General features: G+C 36.3%; 1 protein-coding gene across 4 annotated transcripts in view; it reads right to left on the reverse strand.

The window, feature by feature from the left end:
- The window catches only part of KLHL13 (kelch like family member 13), a 197,090-nt gene that overhangs the window by 65,409 nt on the left and 117,652 nt on the right, over window positions 1–14,029 (reverse strand). Inside the window, exons 1-2 of one of the 4 annotated variants that reach the window (XM_061407942.1) lie at window positions 9,428–9,585; window positions 7,685–7,750 (exon numbers count right to left, since the gene is read on the reverse strand). The exons of 2 other annotated variants lie outside the window; for them this stretch is intronic. In XM_061407942.1, the coding sequence (XP_061263926.1) occupies window positions 7,685–7,750; window positions 9,428–9,468 (107 nt within the window). In that variant the 5' untranslated portion in view covers window positions 9,469–9,585. Of the gene's footprint in view, window positions 1–7,684; window positions 7,751–9,427; window positions 9,586–14,029 lie in introns of those variants that run through there. One more of the 4 variants, XM_061407947.1, reaches the window with a different exon arrangement.

Genomic DNA, 14,029 nt, shown 5'->3' on the forward strand with positions numbered 1-14,029 from the left:
CTAGTAGCAGCTATGGAGTGTAATTACCATTACATTCTGGAACTAAAAATGCTTTTTCCTACAGAATGAAAGAAAGAAAATGATTAAACATATATTTGAAATATAATTTTATGCAGTACTAGTACAACTACTTTAATATTTAGACTGGGAAATGTCAAAAGCCCTCGTTCACATCACAGGAAACACTGCTTTCATTTATAGAACACTTGGTTTCTATTATGGACAACTGCATAAACGGAATAGAAAGACAGCATGCACAAAGGCTCTTCAAAGCATTGTATGAACATTAATCATTTAAAAATACCTGTGAAATGCACATTTCAGAGATGTAATAAACAAAGGACAATGCTGGGACTTGGCCAAGGCCACAAAACGAGTCATTCTTGGCCAAATCTCACAACACGGAATTCCCTGGTTCCCAAAGTAGAAAGAGATTTGTAGAACTTTTACAAATCATCTTGCTCAGGACACTCATTGTATAGATGAAAAAACTGAAACTCAGAGAAGTTAACTTGTCACACTATTGGCTAATGGCAGAACTGGAACCAGAAACCAAATCCCAACTCCTAGTCTAGGACTCCTGCTCTAGAATCCCTACTGTCTTTACTTCTCAATGAGACTGTTCCAGAAGATGTTTGCTTCCATATGAAGTGAATCACATTCTACAAATGTCTCAATGTATTCAAAAGAAATAAGAACTACAAAATAATCATTCATTCCTCCAATTACATGTATACTAAAATGACAGACATGGGAAAGAAACACCAAAAATACAAAAGTGTGCAGAAAGACCACTTTCAAAATCTTAATTCCAGACATGATTTAAGAATGATGAGAGAGGCATTTCCCTGGTGGTCCAGTGAAGACTCTGCACTTTCAAAGCAGGGGGATGCAGGTTTGATTTCTGGTCAGGGAAGTAAGATCCCACATGCCATGTGGTCCAAAAAAAAAAAGAATGATCAGGGAGAAAAAGGTAAGTAAAAATTAAGCCAGTCATAGTGTGAGAGAAAAGTGAAATATACAGCCAAGAGTCTAATTTTTTCTCACTGTAAATGCTTCTAAATAACTTTATATGAAAGTTTAATTTGCTTATTGACTGCAACAGTTTGTCTCCAGTACCACCACTTTGTGAAATGAATTGACTAATATGTCACGTATCTGACCTCTTTCTCCATATTCTCCCAATATTCCCTAAGAATTAACCTACCTTTTTCTTGCAAGTTTTGGTTAATCCTGTGGTAGTTACAATGAAAGAATAATAGCACTAACCATCGTTTGTGTGAGCAGGCACTGTGTAATCTTGACAATGTCCCTTCAGACTAATCTGGGAGATCCATGTTATCCCTGTTGCACAGACAAGACTGTAGAAAACGCCCAATTGTGTGCTCTGCTTATGTTCTACCAATCAGTAAAGGTACTTGGATGGCAACCAAGTAGGACTGTTAAACCCTTTAAATACACAAAAAGTTTTGTGTTGTTCTGGACAACAACAAAATTCTTGATACATTCAGGGCTTCTCATTACAGGAAATAGAGCTGTTCACATGAATGGCTATACATACTTATGTGTATGTTTCCTCTTTATTTGTTTCAGGAAATTGAATATCAAATATGTTAAACATTTCTTATGAGATACTCACATATGTAACCTTGCTAAGATCAATATGGAAAACCCCAGACATTTCTCAAAGATACTTTTGAAAATCATTGTTTCATCTTTTATAAGCACCTTCTCACAAATCAATTTCCTTAATAGAACTGTGTGGACCTTAATTCCCACAAAGAATTTACATGGATTATTGTAACTATGACTATGCCTTGGATACCTCTCTCCTTCACAATACGAACAAGTAGAAAAACAAACACACTTGGCGTGCAGGTACACACTCACACACAGGTGTGAATATACGCACAGAGAATTCCTCAGGCCATGATGGCATAAATAATGTGAAGATGGTACTCTTACAATCTTGAACATTTTCAAAGTAAAACAAGGGTACTAAATGCTTGTTTGTTCCTTTGTTTGTTTTGGGTGAGTCAGCAATAAGACGATATGGTAAGCTGATAAGACAGGAAACAATAGATAAGGAAACAAAGGAGAAAAAAGTAGAGCAAGGAAGGTAGTGGACTCACTGGAAGGAGAATGGAAAGCCAGAATGGTAGTGGTTCCTCATGTTTATGCAGCACCTTTTATAACTGGGGAGTCAGATGAAAGGGGTTATGAGGCTAACATGGGAGCTGGAGTAGAAGGGACTGAGCAGACAAGAAAGATCCAGTTGTTGGGGACCCATTAACCCACAGATTCTGACTACCCTTAATCTCACTATAGCTGAGAAAAGGATTAACACTGAAAGGGAAATTCGTAAGTTCTTGCCCTTCTTTTTTCCTTTTGTTTTCTGCAGTATCTCTATTTTTATGGCTTTTTTGGGGGGGCTACCCCTGAATTCTTCATTCATATGATTCCCAAATCCATATGCTTAAGTAAGTCTTTATCTATCTTTGACATGCATGTGTGTATGTTAGTCACTCTGTCCGGTCTGACTCTTTGAGACCCCACGGAATGTAGCCCGCCAGATTTCTCTGTCCATGGAATTCTCCAGGCAAGAATACTGGAGTGGATTGACACGCATACACCAAAGTACTTCTTAAGTATTCCCATCTATGTAAAAAATGCCTTAAAACCCAAATCAAAGTGTTTGGGGTATTATGAAGGGTAATGGTGGGAATCAACGATTTTTACATACATACTATTTATATACCTGATTTTGCATTACCATTTTTAAATTGTTTGAAAAATGTCATTTAGAAAGATGGTTTATAATCATCAAATAGGGATAATCTATCCAGTGCTCCAATAAGAGGCCACGCTGTTACCATACCCTGTACTCCAGCCTTGCCACTTTGCCTGCCTGCGATGCCCTCCCCAAATTCCTGCTCCTCCTTCAAGAAGGAATCCCAATTGGTCACTATTCCTGGCACGTGGGAAAGCACTCAATAAGTGTTTGTTGACTAAATTGAAAGAGCAGTTTTCATAAGCAGATGAGTGATTAAATAAGATTTGTGTACCAAAGCCAGGATATATCCTGAAAGGTTTTTAAAATGGTGTTATTGATTCTACTATTACTAAAAGCAGAGTTCAAGTAACAGGAATATTCATCTGTTAATTTGATAATTTTAGGCTATGAAGTCCTTAAAATGAAAAAAATTAAATATACACATTAACTTGTTTAAAATAAGCATACACTGAAGAAAATCACCCAGAACACATACTTTCTTAGATAAAATAAAGGTGTCACTTATAGTGATGATAGACTGCTCTAAGGAAAAATCTCTGCTCCCACCTCAAGTAATAATTAAGTGTTTAGTTGTCTCTTAACAACTTCCTAAGTATCTACTTAAATTACATTTGGTAAATAAAATAGCCAAACTATAGTTAGAATTTCTGATGTGTTTGTACATTAAGCATACAAACTTATCAAAATAAAAAGCCATTTAAAATGTAGTGTTACTGAAAGAAAAGTTAAGAATATGGTTTTACTGACTGAAAATTCTATGCACAGAAAGCTTTTCAAATAGTTTCACTCCTTTGTGATATTGACAATAGAAGCAAAACTACAAGGTTTCCATGAAAACAACATAATAAGCAATATTAAAATCTTAAAGTTTATAAATCCTGAACTATGTTGATAAGAGTAAATAATTTCTAATAATGTTTATTTACAATGGTTGAAAAACTTTTTAAAATAAGCACATTACATACCCAGTCTCAAAAGGCATGCCAGTTAAAGAAAGTCAATATTTGCTATGTTATGCATGCTTTCAGTAAAACCTATATTTTTACAAAAATCTAAGTTGCTGAAAGACCATTAGAATAAAACAGTAAAACATTTTCTTCAATATCCCAATTAGAATTAATGAAATAATATTTTATCTTGAAAAAATTATATTTCTATATTTTTATCCAAAAAGTTATAATATTCACATGTGCAGAGATCTAGATGATTACTTACTTGTTCCATCTCTTCTTCTGAGTATTTGTAAATCTTGGTTACAAATACTTGAGTAATCACAATAATATTTTGCTAGCCAGAAGCAAACACTTTCATGAAAAGCTAATCCTAATGACTCATTAAGATTATACAACACTACTTAAATTTTCCATGATAAAGGGCCCTTTAAATGCAAATGACTTAATTTTGTTTTTACCACTTCCCAGGCCTAATCATTAAAACTTTCAATTTCCTATACATATATCTATATAAACTATTATTATTTAAAAATAAAAGGTATTAGCTATATAATGAATGAGAATATCTTAAACTCCAAAAAAGGCTCAACTTTCAACTTGAACCTTGTGACCCACTGCCATAACATGGGGCCCAACAGTTTTCTTAAAGGTATAATGTAGAGTTATAGTCGGAGAAGTTATGACTGTACTTGGCCTAGAATTGTAAATATCACAGTCTAGGCATTATATCGGGGAAGGCAATGGCACCCCACTCCGGTACTCTTGCCTGGAAAATCCCATGGACGGAGGAGCCTGGTAGGCTGCAGTTCATGGGGTCACTAAGAGTCGGACACGACTGAGCGACTTCACTTTCATGCATTGGAGAAGGAAATGGCAACCCACTCCAGTGTTCTTGCCTGGAGAATCCCAGGGACAGGGGAGCCTGGTGGGCTTCCGTCTATGGGGTCGCACAGAGTCGGACACGACTGAAGTGACTTAGCAGCAGTAGCAGCAGCAGAGTTATGGTATCTGCCTACTATGGTGGTATCAAAGAGACTTAACAATATGTTCAATATCTCTATTTTCATGACAATTTTGAGATCCTTCTCATTTTCTAACTTAGAATTCTTCTCATAGATAATCTTGAATTCTAAAGATAGTTTGGCCATGTCACGTGGCGTGTGGGATCTCAGTTTCCTGTTCAGGGACTGAATCGGGGCCCAGCGGTGAAAGCACAGAGTCCTAACCACTAGTCATCAGGAAACTCCCTATAGATATTTTCCTTAAAAAAAAAAAAAAAGGAAGGGAGGGGAGGCAGAGAAACATTTATACTGCAAGATTTCAAATACATGGTAGTAAGTCTAAATTACAGAAGCTAGTCTGCAACTAAAATTTGCTATGCCTCAAAAACATATTTAGCAATTCAATGAAAATCCTATGATAGAATACATCATTAACTCATGTTATATAAAGTGTTCATGTGTTATGAACTAATGACAGCATTATTTTAGAATTATGTCTAGCTTCATTACTTGGATACAATGGTTGTCCACTGGGGGAAAATTTTTTCTTTCATCTCACATTCTATGACTAACTAAAGTAAATGCAATTCTGCTATGAGGAAATGAAAAAGAATTCCTCTTCTAGGCTGACCCTAGGTTTTGACTAGAGGCAATTTAAACTGGGGGTTCGTGACTGCCTTTCTAAGTCTGTCTACTTCATCTAGTAGTTGAGAACAACTTCATGTCTTCAAAATCAAATATATGTTTTAAATAATCAGTTACTTTTCATGGAATTCTGAAGCTACATAACACTTGAATAAACGACATCTTCCCTTTAGCTAGCATATATTTATTCATTCTTTCCTTATTCAGCTTGATCTAAGTCGGAGACACTGTGGAGCATTTTTATGAATCTTTCACTACAGGATCTGGTCATTTTGTTTAAATTCGTATGATACTGTCTAGCCAGTAAACAAAAATATTTATGTTTAGAGATTTCCAGAATCGCCAGTTTTTTGAGATTCAGACTTTTAAAGCATAGAACATAACTGTATTCCAAAAAGGGTGAAGAGGCAGCAAGATCGGGCTTAAACTGATCCTCTAAACAGGGAACAAGAATTAAACCAATCGATTAATTAGGATCACGTTTTTGCATTTTTCAACTAAAATGCATTTGTTTGGATGGAGGCCCCTATAGTATATTAGCCATTCTTGCCAGTGTCAGATAGACCCTTTGAACTTAACAAACACGAAAATCAATCAACTCACTATGCCAAGCCCAAAATCTGTACAGAAGAGGTACACGCTGAATTCACTCAATCATCAGTGAGTACTGAAAAGTTATGACTTTGCTAGGTGTTACAAGTATGCAAAAGAACACACGTTCCCCAGCCATAAACCCCACAAAATCTAATTGCACTGACTGCATATTCACATATGAAACATGAGTTAGCATAAATATATTGCATCCATTAAGCCTTAACTATCCAGAATCCTAGACAGCCTAGTGTTCTAGCCAGTTTTTAATAATTAACTTTACAACAACTGGGATAGGTTAACTCTTAAAAATATCAAAAGTCACTAATTTTTCACCTTTTGAGGGCAATGTTTCTACCTTACCTTCTATTTTTCTGCTTTACCGTCTTTGAGTCTAAAATGAACTATTTAAAATGCCTCAGTCAACATGATGCACAATAACTACTGTTATATGCTTCTAATAACGATACAGCAAGGTGTGCAAGAAACCGCTGCCATTCTTCACCCCTGCCTGACTCCCACCTCCATAGGCCTTGACACAGAATTTGGATGCTTCCAAGAAAAAGGGGGCTCTTTTCTTTACCTTCAAATACACATACCAAGAGAAAAGCCCTATACCTTTGCAGACTGAATATTGAAAATGTACAAGTCTAGGGACTTTCCTGGTGGTCCAGTGGTTAAGACTTCGCCTCCCAATGCAAGGTGTGCAGGTTCGATCCCTGGTTGGGGAACTAAGATCCCACATGCCTTATGGCCAAAACAATCAAGACATGGAAGCAATATTGTAACAAATTCAATAAAGACTTTAAAAAAAAAAGAAAATGTACAAGTCTAGAAGTGAGAAGCAGTATTCTTGCATTTTAAACAAGTACTCTAGCTGATCTTCAGAGTCTAGAGGGCTAACCATTACACCACAGAACCCCACTCCAGCTGATTTTCAGGCCTCGTCTATTAAACTTGGAAAAATCCTGCTTTTAAGGTCAACGTAGCCCACCCCCAGGCAAGATGATCCCAGAGTGAGATTCTCTTTTTTGCCTCAGTGCCGGGCCATCCTCAGCATATCAGCCTTGGTTGCTCACCACTAACTTGTCCATCCCTACTGTCCATGGCCATTATCTTGCCCTCCCACACTCCAGATACTTCCAGGTCTGGGAGAGTCTGAAAAGCAAGGTCTCCAGCTGGCTGACAGATATGGAGGCAGACAAACAGACACATGCAAAGTGGGAAACTGTACAGCAATTAGGAAACAGGAGTGGTATAATTGATACTGATTGCGCAATACAGAGTAGGAGTTAAGAGCTTGTGTTAAACTTTTTCGATGAGGAAGGGTGCAGAAGAGGACAGAGCTGGGCACCTGTGATCTGGTTGTTGCCACAAACTTGGAACCTCTCGTGTTATCTTCCTCATCTGTAAAATAGGGAAGATGCCAATTTTCCTTGCCAGACTCACAGCAATGTTAGGAAAACCAACTGTACTTGTGTTTATGAAAGCACACTGGACAATATAAAGCACAATACAATGATGCGTGGTATTTCTTTAACAAAATAATTTATTTTTTGTCTTAATAAACACAGTACCCTAGATGTTACTGAAAGTTTCCTGGATGACTGAATGGCTTCTAGTACCTCAGGGTCTTTTTTTATGAAGATAAATTCTCATCGACAAAAAACATAGAAGAAAATGCAGACCCTTACACATACCCTGAAGTTGACTTTTTGAATATATCCTTGAAATCGGCTTGTTTTAAAGATAATTGCCTCCGTCTCCTAAAAGTGGAGTGCAAAAAAAAAAATTTTTGGTTAATTGTGGCTTTATTGCATGTATTTTAAATTTTTCAAAGCATACTCTGCAAATATTTTAGCTGTAAATTAATAAATCATATATAAATTCTGAACAATTTTAAAATATGTAAATTATCTTCAAAAAAAAAAAAAACCCCTTAACTAGGAAACCATAGGATTCTATTTGTTTTTAGAAGCTCTCTTAATGTTTCAGAAAGTCTGGAATAGAGACTGACATTAAATACAACATTTATTGGCAGCTGATCTAAAAGACTAAACTAGACAAATTTGGACACAAGGAAACACTTTTCCAGTAAATATATACTCAGCCTTGGAATGCTTTGTCATTTTCTAGCTTTTTAAGCCTAAAGTTCAATTCTTTGCTGATATACTGTTTTGCCATTAAAACCCAAAAGCAAATGACAAACATTACAAGCTTTCAGAGAACAGATGGCTAATGTTCTTCTAGGTTCATTTACTACATTTTCTTATTTTCATACTGCTTGTAATTAATAAAATCATATAAATAGATGTATTGCCTCCTAACTGGGCGATTCTGTTTTGTGAAGTTCTGTCGTATACCTAAATCCTTTGGGTTAATACAAAGGCAACGATGAACAGACATACTTCTGGTACTGCCTCAGGAATGCAGTTTTAAAAACAGAGACTACTACAGAAGCACTGCAGTATATGCTGTCAACAGTCAATTCGCTTAAAAAATTAAAGTACGCTGGCAGGTGTTTAAGGAGCTCTAACACAAAATTCCATTTATTTACCTTTATCTCATTTATATTGCTATTACCTTATAGAAAGTAAACATACTAAGCATCACCTTTGTTTTAACTTTTTATTCAAAATGAACAGATTTGGTATTTTTCTGGGTCATCTCACAAGCACTATTGCATTATTAAAGTCACAACTAAACCAAAGTCATAGTCTCATAGTATCTTTAAAAAGAGCTTGGCAGAAATCTTATCCAGAATGTTATTCTACATCTAATCACTTGTTATGCAAAAGATAGGTAAAAAGTATTTTATTTTTTTAAATGATAAATTCAAAACAGTATTTCCTAATGGCAATACTATTTCAAAGTCTACTTTTACTATACACATAAAAATTATTTTGGATCATAAAAAGCTACAATGGGTTAAATTCATATTTGTCATATTTCAGCAACAAACCTCACTAAGCAAATAACAATTATATAATTTTTTGCTTAAAAAATACATTAAAGGATCTTTAAATACAGCTTATTTTATATTCCTATTAATATTATTCCTTTCCTTTGTGTATTTAAGAAGAATCTGGTGTGCCACCTTCTGGTAACTGAGTGAAATTATGTATCTTCACATAAGTCACTATTCTTTATTTTAACTTTTAAAAAATATAGATATTTCTTAACCTGTATTACATGTAAGCTATACAAATAAATCTATACCACAGTCTGTAATAAAGTAAAATTTCCCTAGTGATTTTTTCCCCAAAATCAAGGTTTATACATGCTTCCTATGATTTTTCCATGGTTACCAATATGTCTCCTGAATTCTACAATACATATAAAATTGATTTCTGTACACCGTTTCCCAGCCACATATGAAAACAACAGGCTTGCTATTTTAATGAATAAGGAACAGCAGTAAATAAAGAAAAAAGGTCTCTTACCAATAAGCCCATTTTTCTCTTAAGGTTTGAACTCTCATCATTTGTCATGTTCTTGTGGATCCCTCTCTCATCAAATTCTCTGGAGTTTTAAAGTTGAGAGCTGTGATGCACAGCTAGGCTCGGCTACATCGGAGCGCACCCCAGTGCATCTGCCTGGTATAACACTTCACAGTTGTAGCTCCCAAAAGCAGAAACAAGCTTTCTACATTCAAAACCTATGCACCACACACCTTCCCTTGATAGGAAACTGTAGTCAGGGTGGTTGAACTGTTTCTATTTCTTATCTTAACTCCTGATCAGATATGAAGATCAGAACCACATGGATCTTGAGCTTAGTTATAGAAAACTGAACAGGAACGGTGTGTTCTTCTTCAGAGCAGAGGTGGGCTGAGGCAAATACTAACACCAGGAGATCTGATTGAGGGGAAAAAAAATGTTTATCTCATTTTTCCAAGGGTTACTGTCCTGATATTTGTTGTATTACCTCAAATATTTATTATCTTTAACTATTCCCTCTCCCAGTCCCTAGTAGCCACTCATTAACTCCTATATTTATTTTTTATAAATTTTCTAGGAATCTACCCCCCACTGTTTTTTTTTTTAACAAATGAGCTATTTCAAAAAATGCATATAACTGGTCTCTCTGCGATTCCCATATTTAATCTAGCAATCACACTGCTTCTGGACGATTCTCTTAAAAAACTGCATATGGTGTAAATTAAATGTTCAGTAAATATTTTACTCAACAAATGTTTGTCAAGAATTTGCTGCATGTTAGGTAGGGATTCAGATAGGTGATATGGGTGACATGGGGAGTAAGACACAAATCCATGCTTTCAGGAAGCTTCTAGTTGAGTAAAGAAAGCAAACATGTACTCTGATAGCATAAAATAATGGTGTTTCTATACCTGCTTTAAGCAGGATTCGCCCAGGATTCTATAGCAGCAGAGGAACCATGAAATTAATGCTGCAAATAAGGCTGAAGAATGAGGCATTCACCAGGTGGACTCGAGAAGAAATAGCCTGTGCAGACAAACAGAGTTTCAAGGATTACAACATTCTGGGAGAATCGGGAAAGTCTTCAGTACAAATGGAAGGAGCTTCAAGTACATAGTGTTGAGGGAGTGGATTTTAAGATATACACAACCACATCACAGAAGACCTTATATGCCAGGAAATAAGTCTGGATTTTATCCCATGAGCTATGACAAGCCATTTCTTGAATGAATGGATCACTCAAGGAATTAATCAAACCACTATGCCCAGCACAGAGAACTCAAGCTGGTCACTACTCTTCCAGTTCACTGTCTAGTATCTCCTGACACCAACTTCTCATTCTGTACCTCACAAGCTTGCTTTGTTCTTTTTCTCCTTTACTCCAGAGGTCCTCCTGCAAGAAATTCTTTCCCCACTCTGCTTTTCTAAACTCAATTCATCCTTCTAGACTGAACTCAAACTGCATTCTTTTCTGTGACACTTTCCATGGTAATCTGAGTCTACAGTTTATAAATGTTCCTCCATCACACGGACCATGCCATGCATTCTTCCTAAAACACACAATGCATACAATGTTCAAGAAATTTTTTTGACCCTTTACCTCTAAAGTGAAGCAAGATGGCAAGGAGATGACAGTAAGGCAAAAGTCAAAGCATGAAGGTAAGTGGCCTAAGAAAGTAAACCTCCCCAGACTTCACAGTACACACTAATCTCAGTAACTTTCTTCACCACTCTCAAGCCTAAAAGAAAAGAACATGGATTTAAGAGAGCTAGATCTGGACTGGGCAGCAATTCTGCAGTACTGTGCAACATTTTTGGCTGTATGCATCATAGCTCTGGTTTAATAAGAAATAGATACCAACAGAAGAGCTGAATCTCTGGAAAAGAGAGCTGTGATCTCTGGAAAAAAGAATGGGTGGGGGCGGGGCACCGTGACTGTGTTTTACTATTGATACTGGCAGTAAAAAAAGAAAATTCACCTGAGGGTCCATACCATAACAAAAAGAATTCATGAAGACCACAGAAATAGATGGGAGAGTGAGGACAAGGGAACTGGATCCAGAAGATTTAGAATCTCATGAAGTATTGAGGGAGAAAATCCAAGTATAAGAAGGGAGTGTGTTTAAAAAGGGCTATTGGTGTGTAGCTGGGAGAGTCATCTAGGACAAGAAACTTCGCCAGAGAAACGTGTCCTGGGGTGTAAATATTTAGTGTTTTCTCCATGTGGAACCAAACTCCATTATGCTGTCAGCTACACAACCTCTCAGTGAAGTTGGCATTTAGCATTCAGCTTTGTCTTGTCCTTTTTACATATGCATAATCTCTTAGATTTATGCAATAATGCAAAAACCATGGTGCTTTCTTTTATGTAGCCAATAAAAAATCTTTTCATCTCAACCACTTTATGTTAAAGTGGGTTAAGAGAATTCTGCCAATAATTTCAAAAAGCAGCTAATACTTGAAAATATTCTCTCAATGACTTAAAAATGCCCTAGATAAAAGCTGTCTACACTTTCTTTCTTATTTATTGAGTGTGAAAACGGACCACTTTTCCTTTCCACTAACTTGTAAGGAAAAAATTTAAATACGGGAAAAAAGAATGTGATTTTGGATATATGCCACACTTTTCTCAAGAAATCTTCAAAAAAGGACAATATTTAGGGGATATAAAAATGATTTAATCTACTAGGTCTTTGGAAGAATGTTTTTAAACCATGTATCAATGGTACCATGGATTTTAAAACAGAGAGAAAATAAGCCAGACCACTTAGTCATTTAATTTTGTGGAAAACAATATTGCTAAAGTATTTTCCTCAGGCCTGGCAGAAAAAAGCAATAATCATTTTAAAAGCAATAATCATACTTTGAACTAGAATATGTGTTTTATCCAAATTCACATGAACTAGTTCATCTAGAAGTTGTAAAGGAAAAAAAAAAGAGGGTAATAACTACCTTCTGGTAGTATACAGTAGGTCTCATATTATTTTTTATGATAGAGTCTATATTAATCAAATATAAATAATTCACTTAACTTTCCAGTTAAAATAGCATCATCATGTCATCTCTTGCATTAGCAGTACTCTTCTCCTTTCTTCTGGCTTATGTAAAGTGGCTCAGAGCAGGACAAGTTGGGTGGTTTATAAAGTTTTCTGTCATGTGGAAATATTCTTAGATGCTATATTTTGAGAAACACTCAAGGGATGGTCAGGGATATTTATTGGGTAGGCCAAAAAGTTCGTTTGGGTTTTTGATACAGTGGTACATTAAACCCAAATGAACTTTTTGGCCAACCCAATGTATTGAGTGCAATTGCTTGTATTTGTAGAGCCCAGAAGTGCTTATTTCAGGTGATTTATCAGATTACAGTAGTATCACCACTCAATCTAATGGGAAAGGCAGAGTCTCAAAAGGAAAAAAATGAATGGAAGTGTCTTTTCCTGTTACTAATAACTCTGTACTGTCACTGGCTTAGGAAAAACAGCAAAGGAAGTAGAAGGTCACAGTTTCATAACCTCCCATTCCTAGCTGAATGAGTCATAACTCTCTTACATATCCCTAAAATGTAACAACTCTCAGGTCATACCACTATACAGTAGCATTAATGATTGAGGCTAAGTCATGAGTAATTCAAACTACCTAAGAGATGTCAGTTATTCAAGGCTATTAAATAGAACAAATCATATCTCACCAACCTAAGTCTTAAATCCATTACTATGTAATAACTATAGTGAAAATTGTCAAGAAGCTAAGTTACATATGATAGACCATTGAGAAGAAAGACCATGTTAAGTTCAGAAACACAGACATAAGGTAAATGACATTCCACAGTCAGAAGGGCAGACATATGGAGTTAATAAGGAAGTAAGAATATTTCTACCTGTCAATTACTTTTCAAGCTAACTTTGCCATCTAGATGCCCCACGAAGTATTTCACTTGTTTTAAATTTGCCAACAAAAGTCCGTCTAGTCAAGGCTATGGTTTTTCCAGTGGTCATGTATGGATGTGAGAGTTGGACTGTGAAGAAAGCTGAGCGCTGAAGAATTGATGCTTTTGAACTGTGGTGTTGGAGAAGACTCTTGAGAGTCCCTTGGACTGCAAGGAGGTCCAATCAGTCCATCCTAAAGGAGATCAGCCCTGGGATTTCTTTGGAAGGACTGATGCTGAGGCTGAAACTCCAACAGTTTGGCCACCTCATGTGAAGAGTTGACTCATTGGAAAAGACCCTGATGCTGGGAGGGACTGGGGGCAGGAGGGGAAGGGGACAACAGAGGATGAGATGGTTGGATGGCATCACCGATTCGATGGATGTGAGTTTGAGTGAACTCCGGGAGTTGGTGATGGACAGGGAGGCCTGGCATGCTGCGATTCATGGATTCGCAAAGAGTTGGACACGATTGAGCGACTGAACTGAACTGAACTGAACTAAACGTTAAGTTATAGCTTCATCCAACAGCATTCCAAGTAAAAAAGTTTATTATACCTCTTAAATTTAAACTTTATATTTATTTTTATTTTTTTGGAGATGCCACACAGCATGTAGGAATCCATTTCATCTGGTGTGAAAGTCCTAACCACTGGACCACCAGAGAATTCCCAATACCTCT

Source organism: Bos javanicus, chromosome X (genome assembly GCF_032452875.1).
Source record: "Bos javanicus breed banteng chromosome X, ARS-OSU_banteng_1.0, whole genome shotgun sequence".
Classification (NCBI taxonomy): Eukaryota; Metazoa; Chordata; class Mammalia; order Artiodactyla; family Bovidae; genus Bos; species Bos javanicus.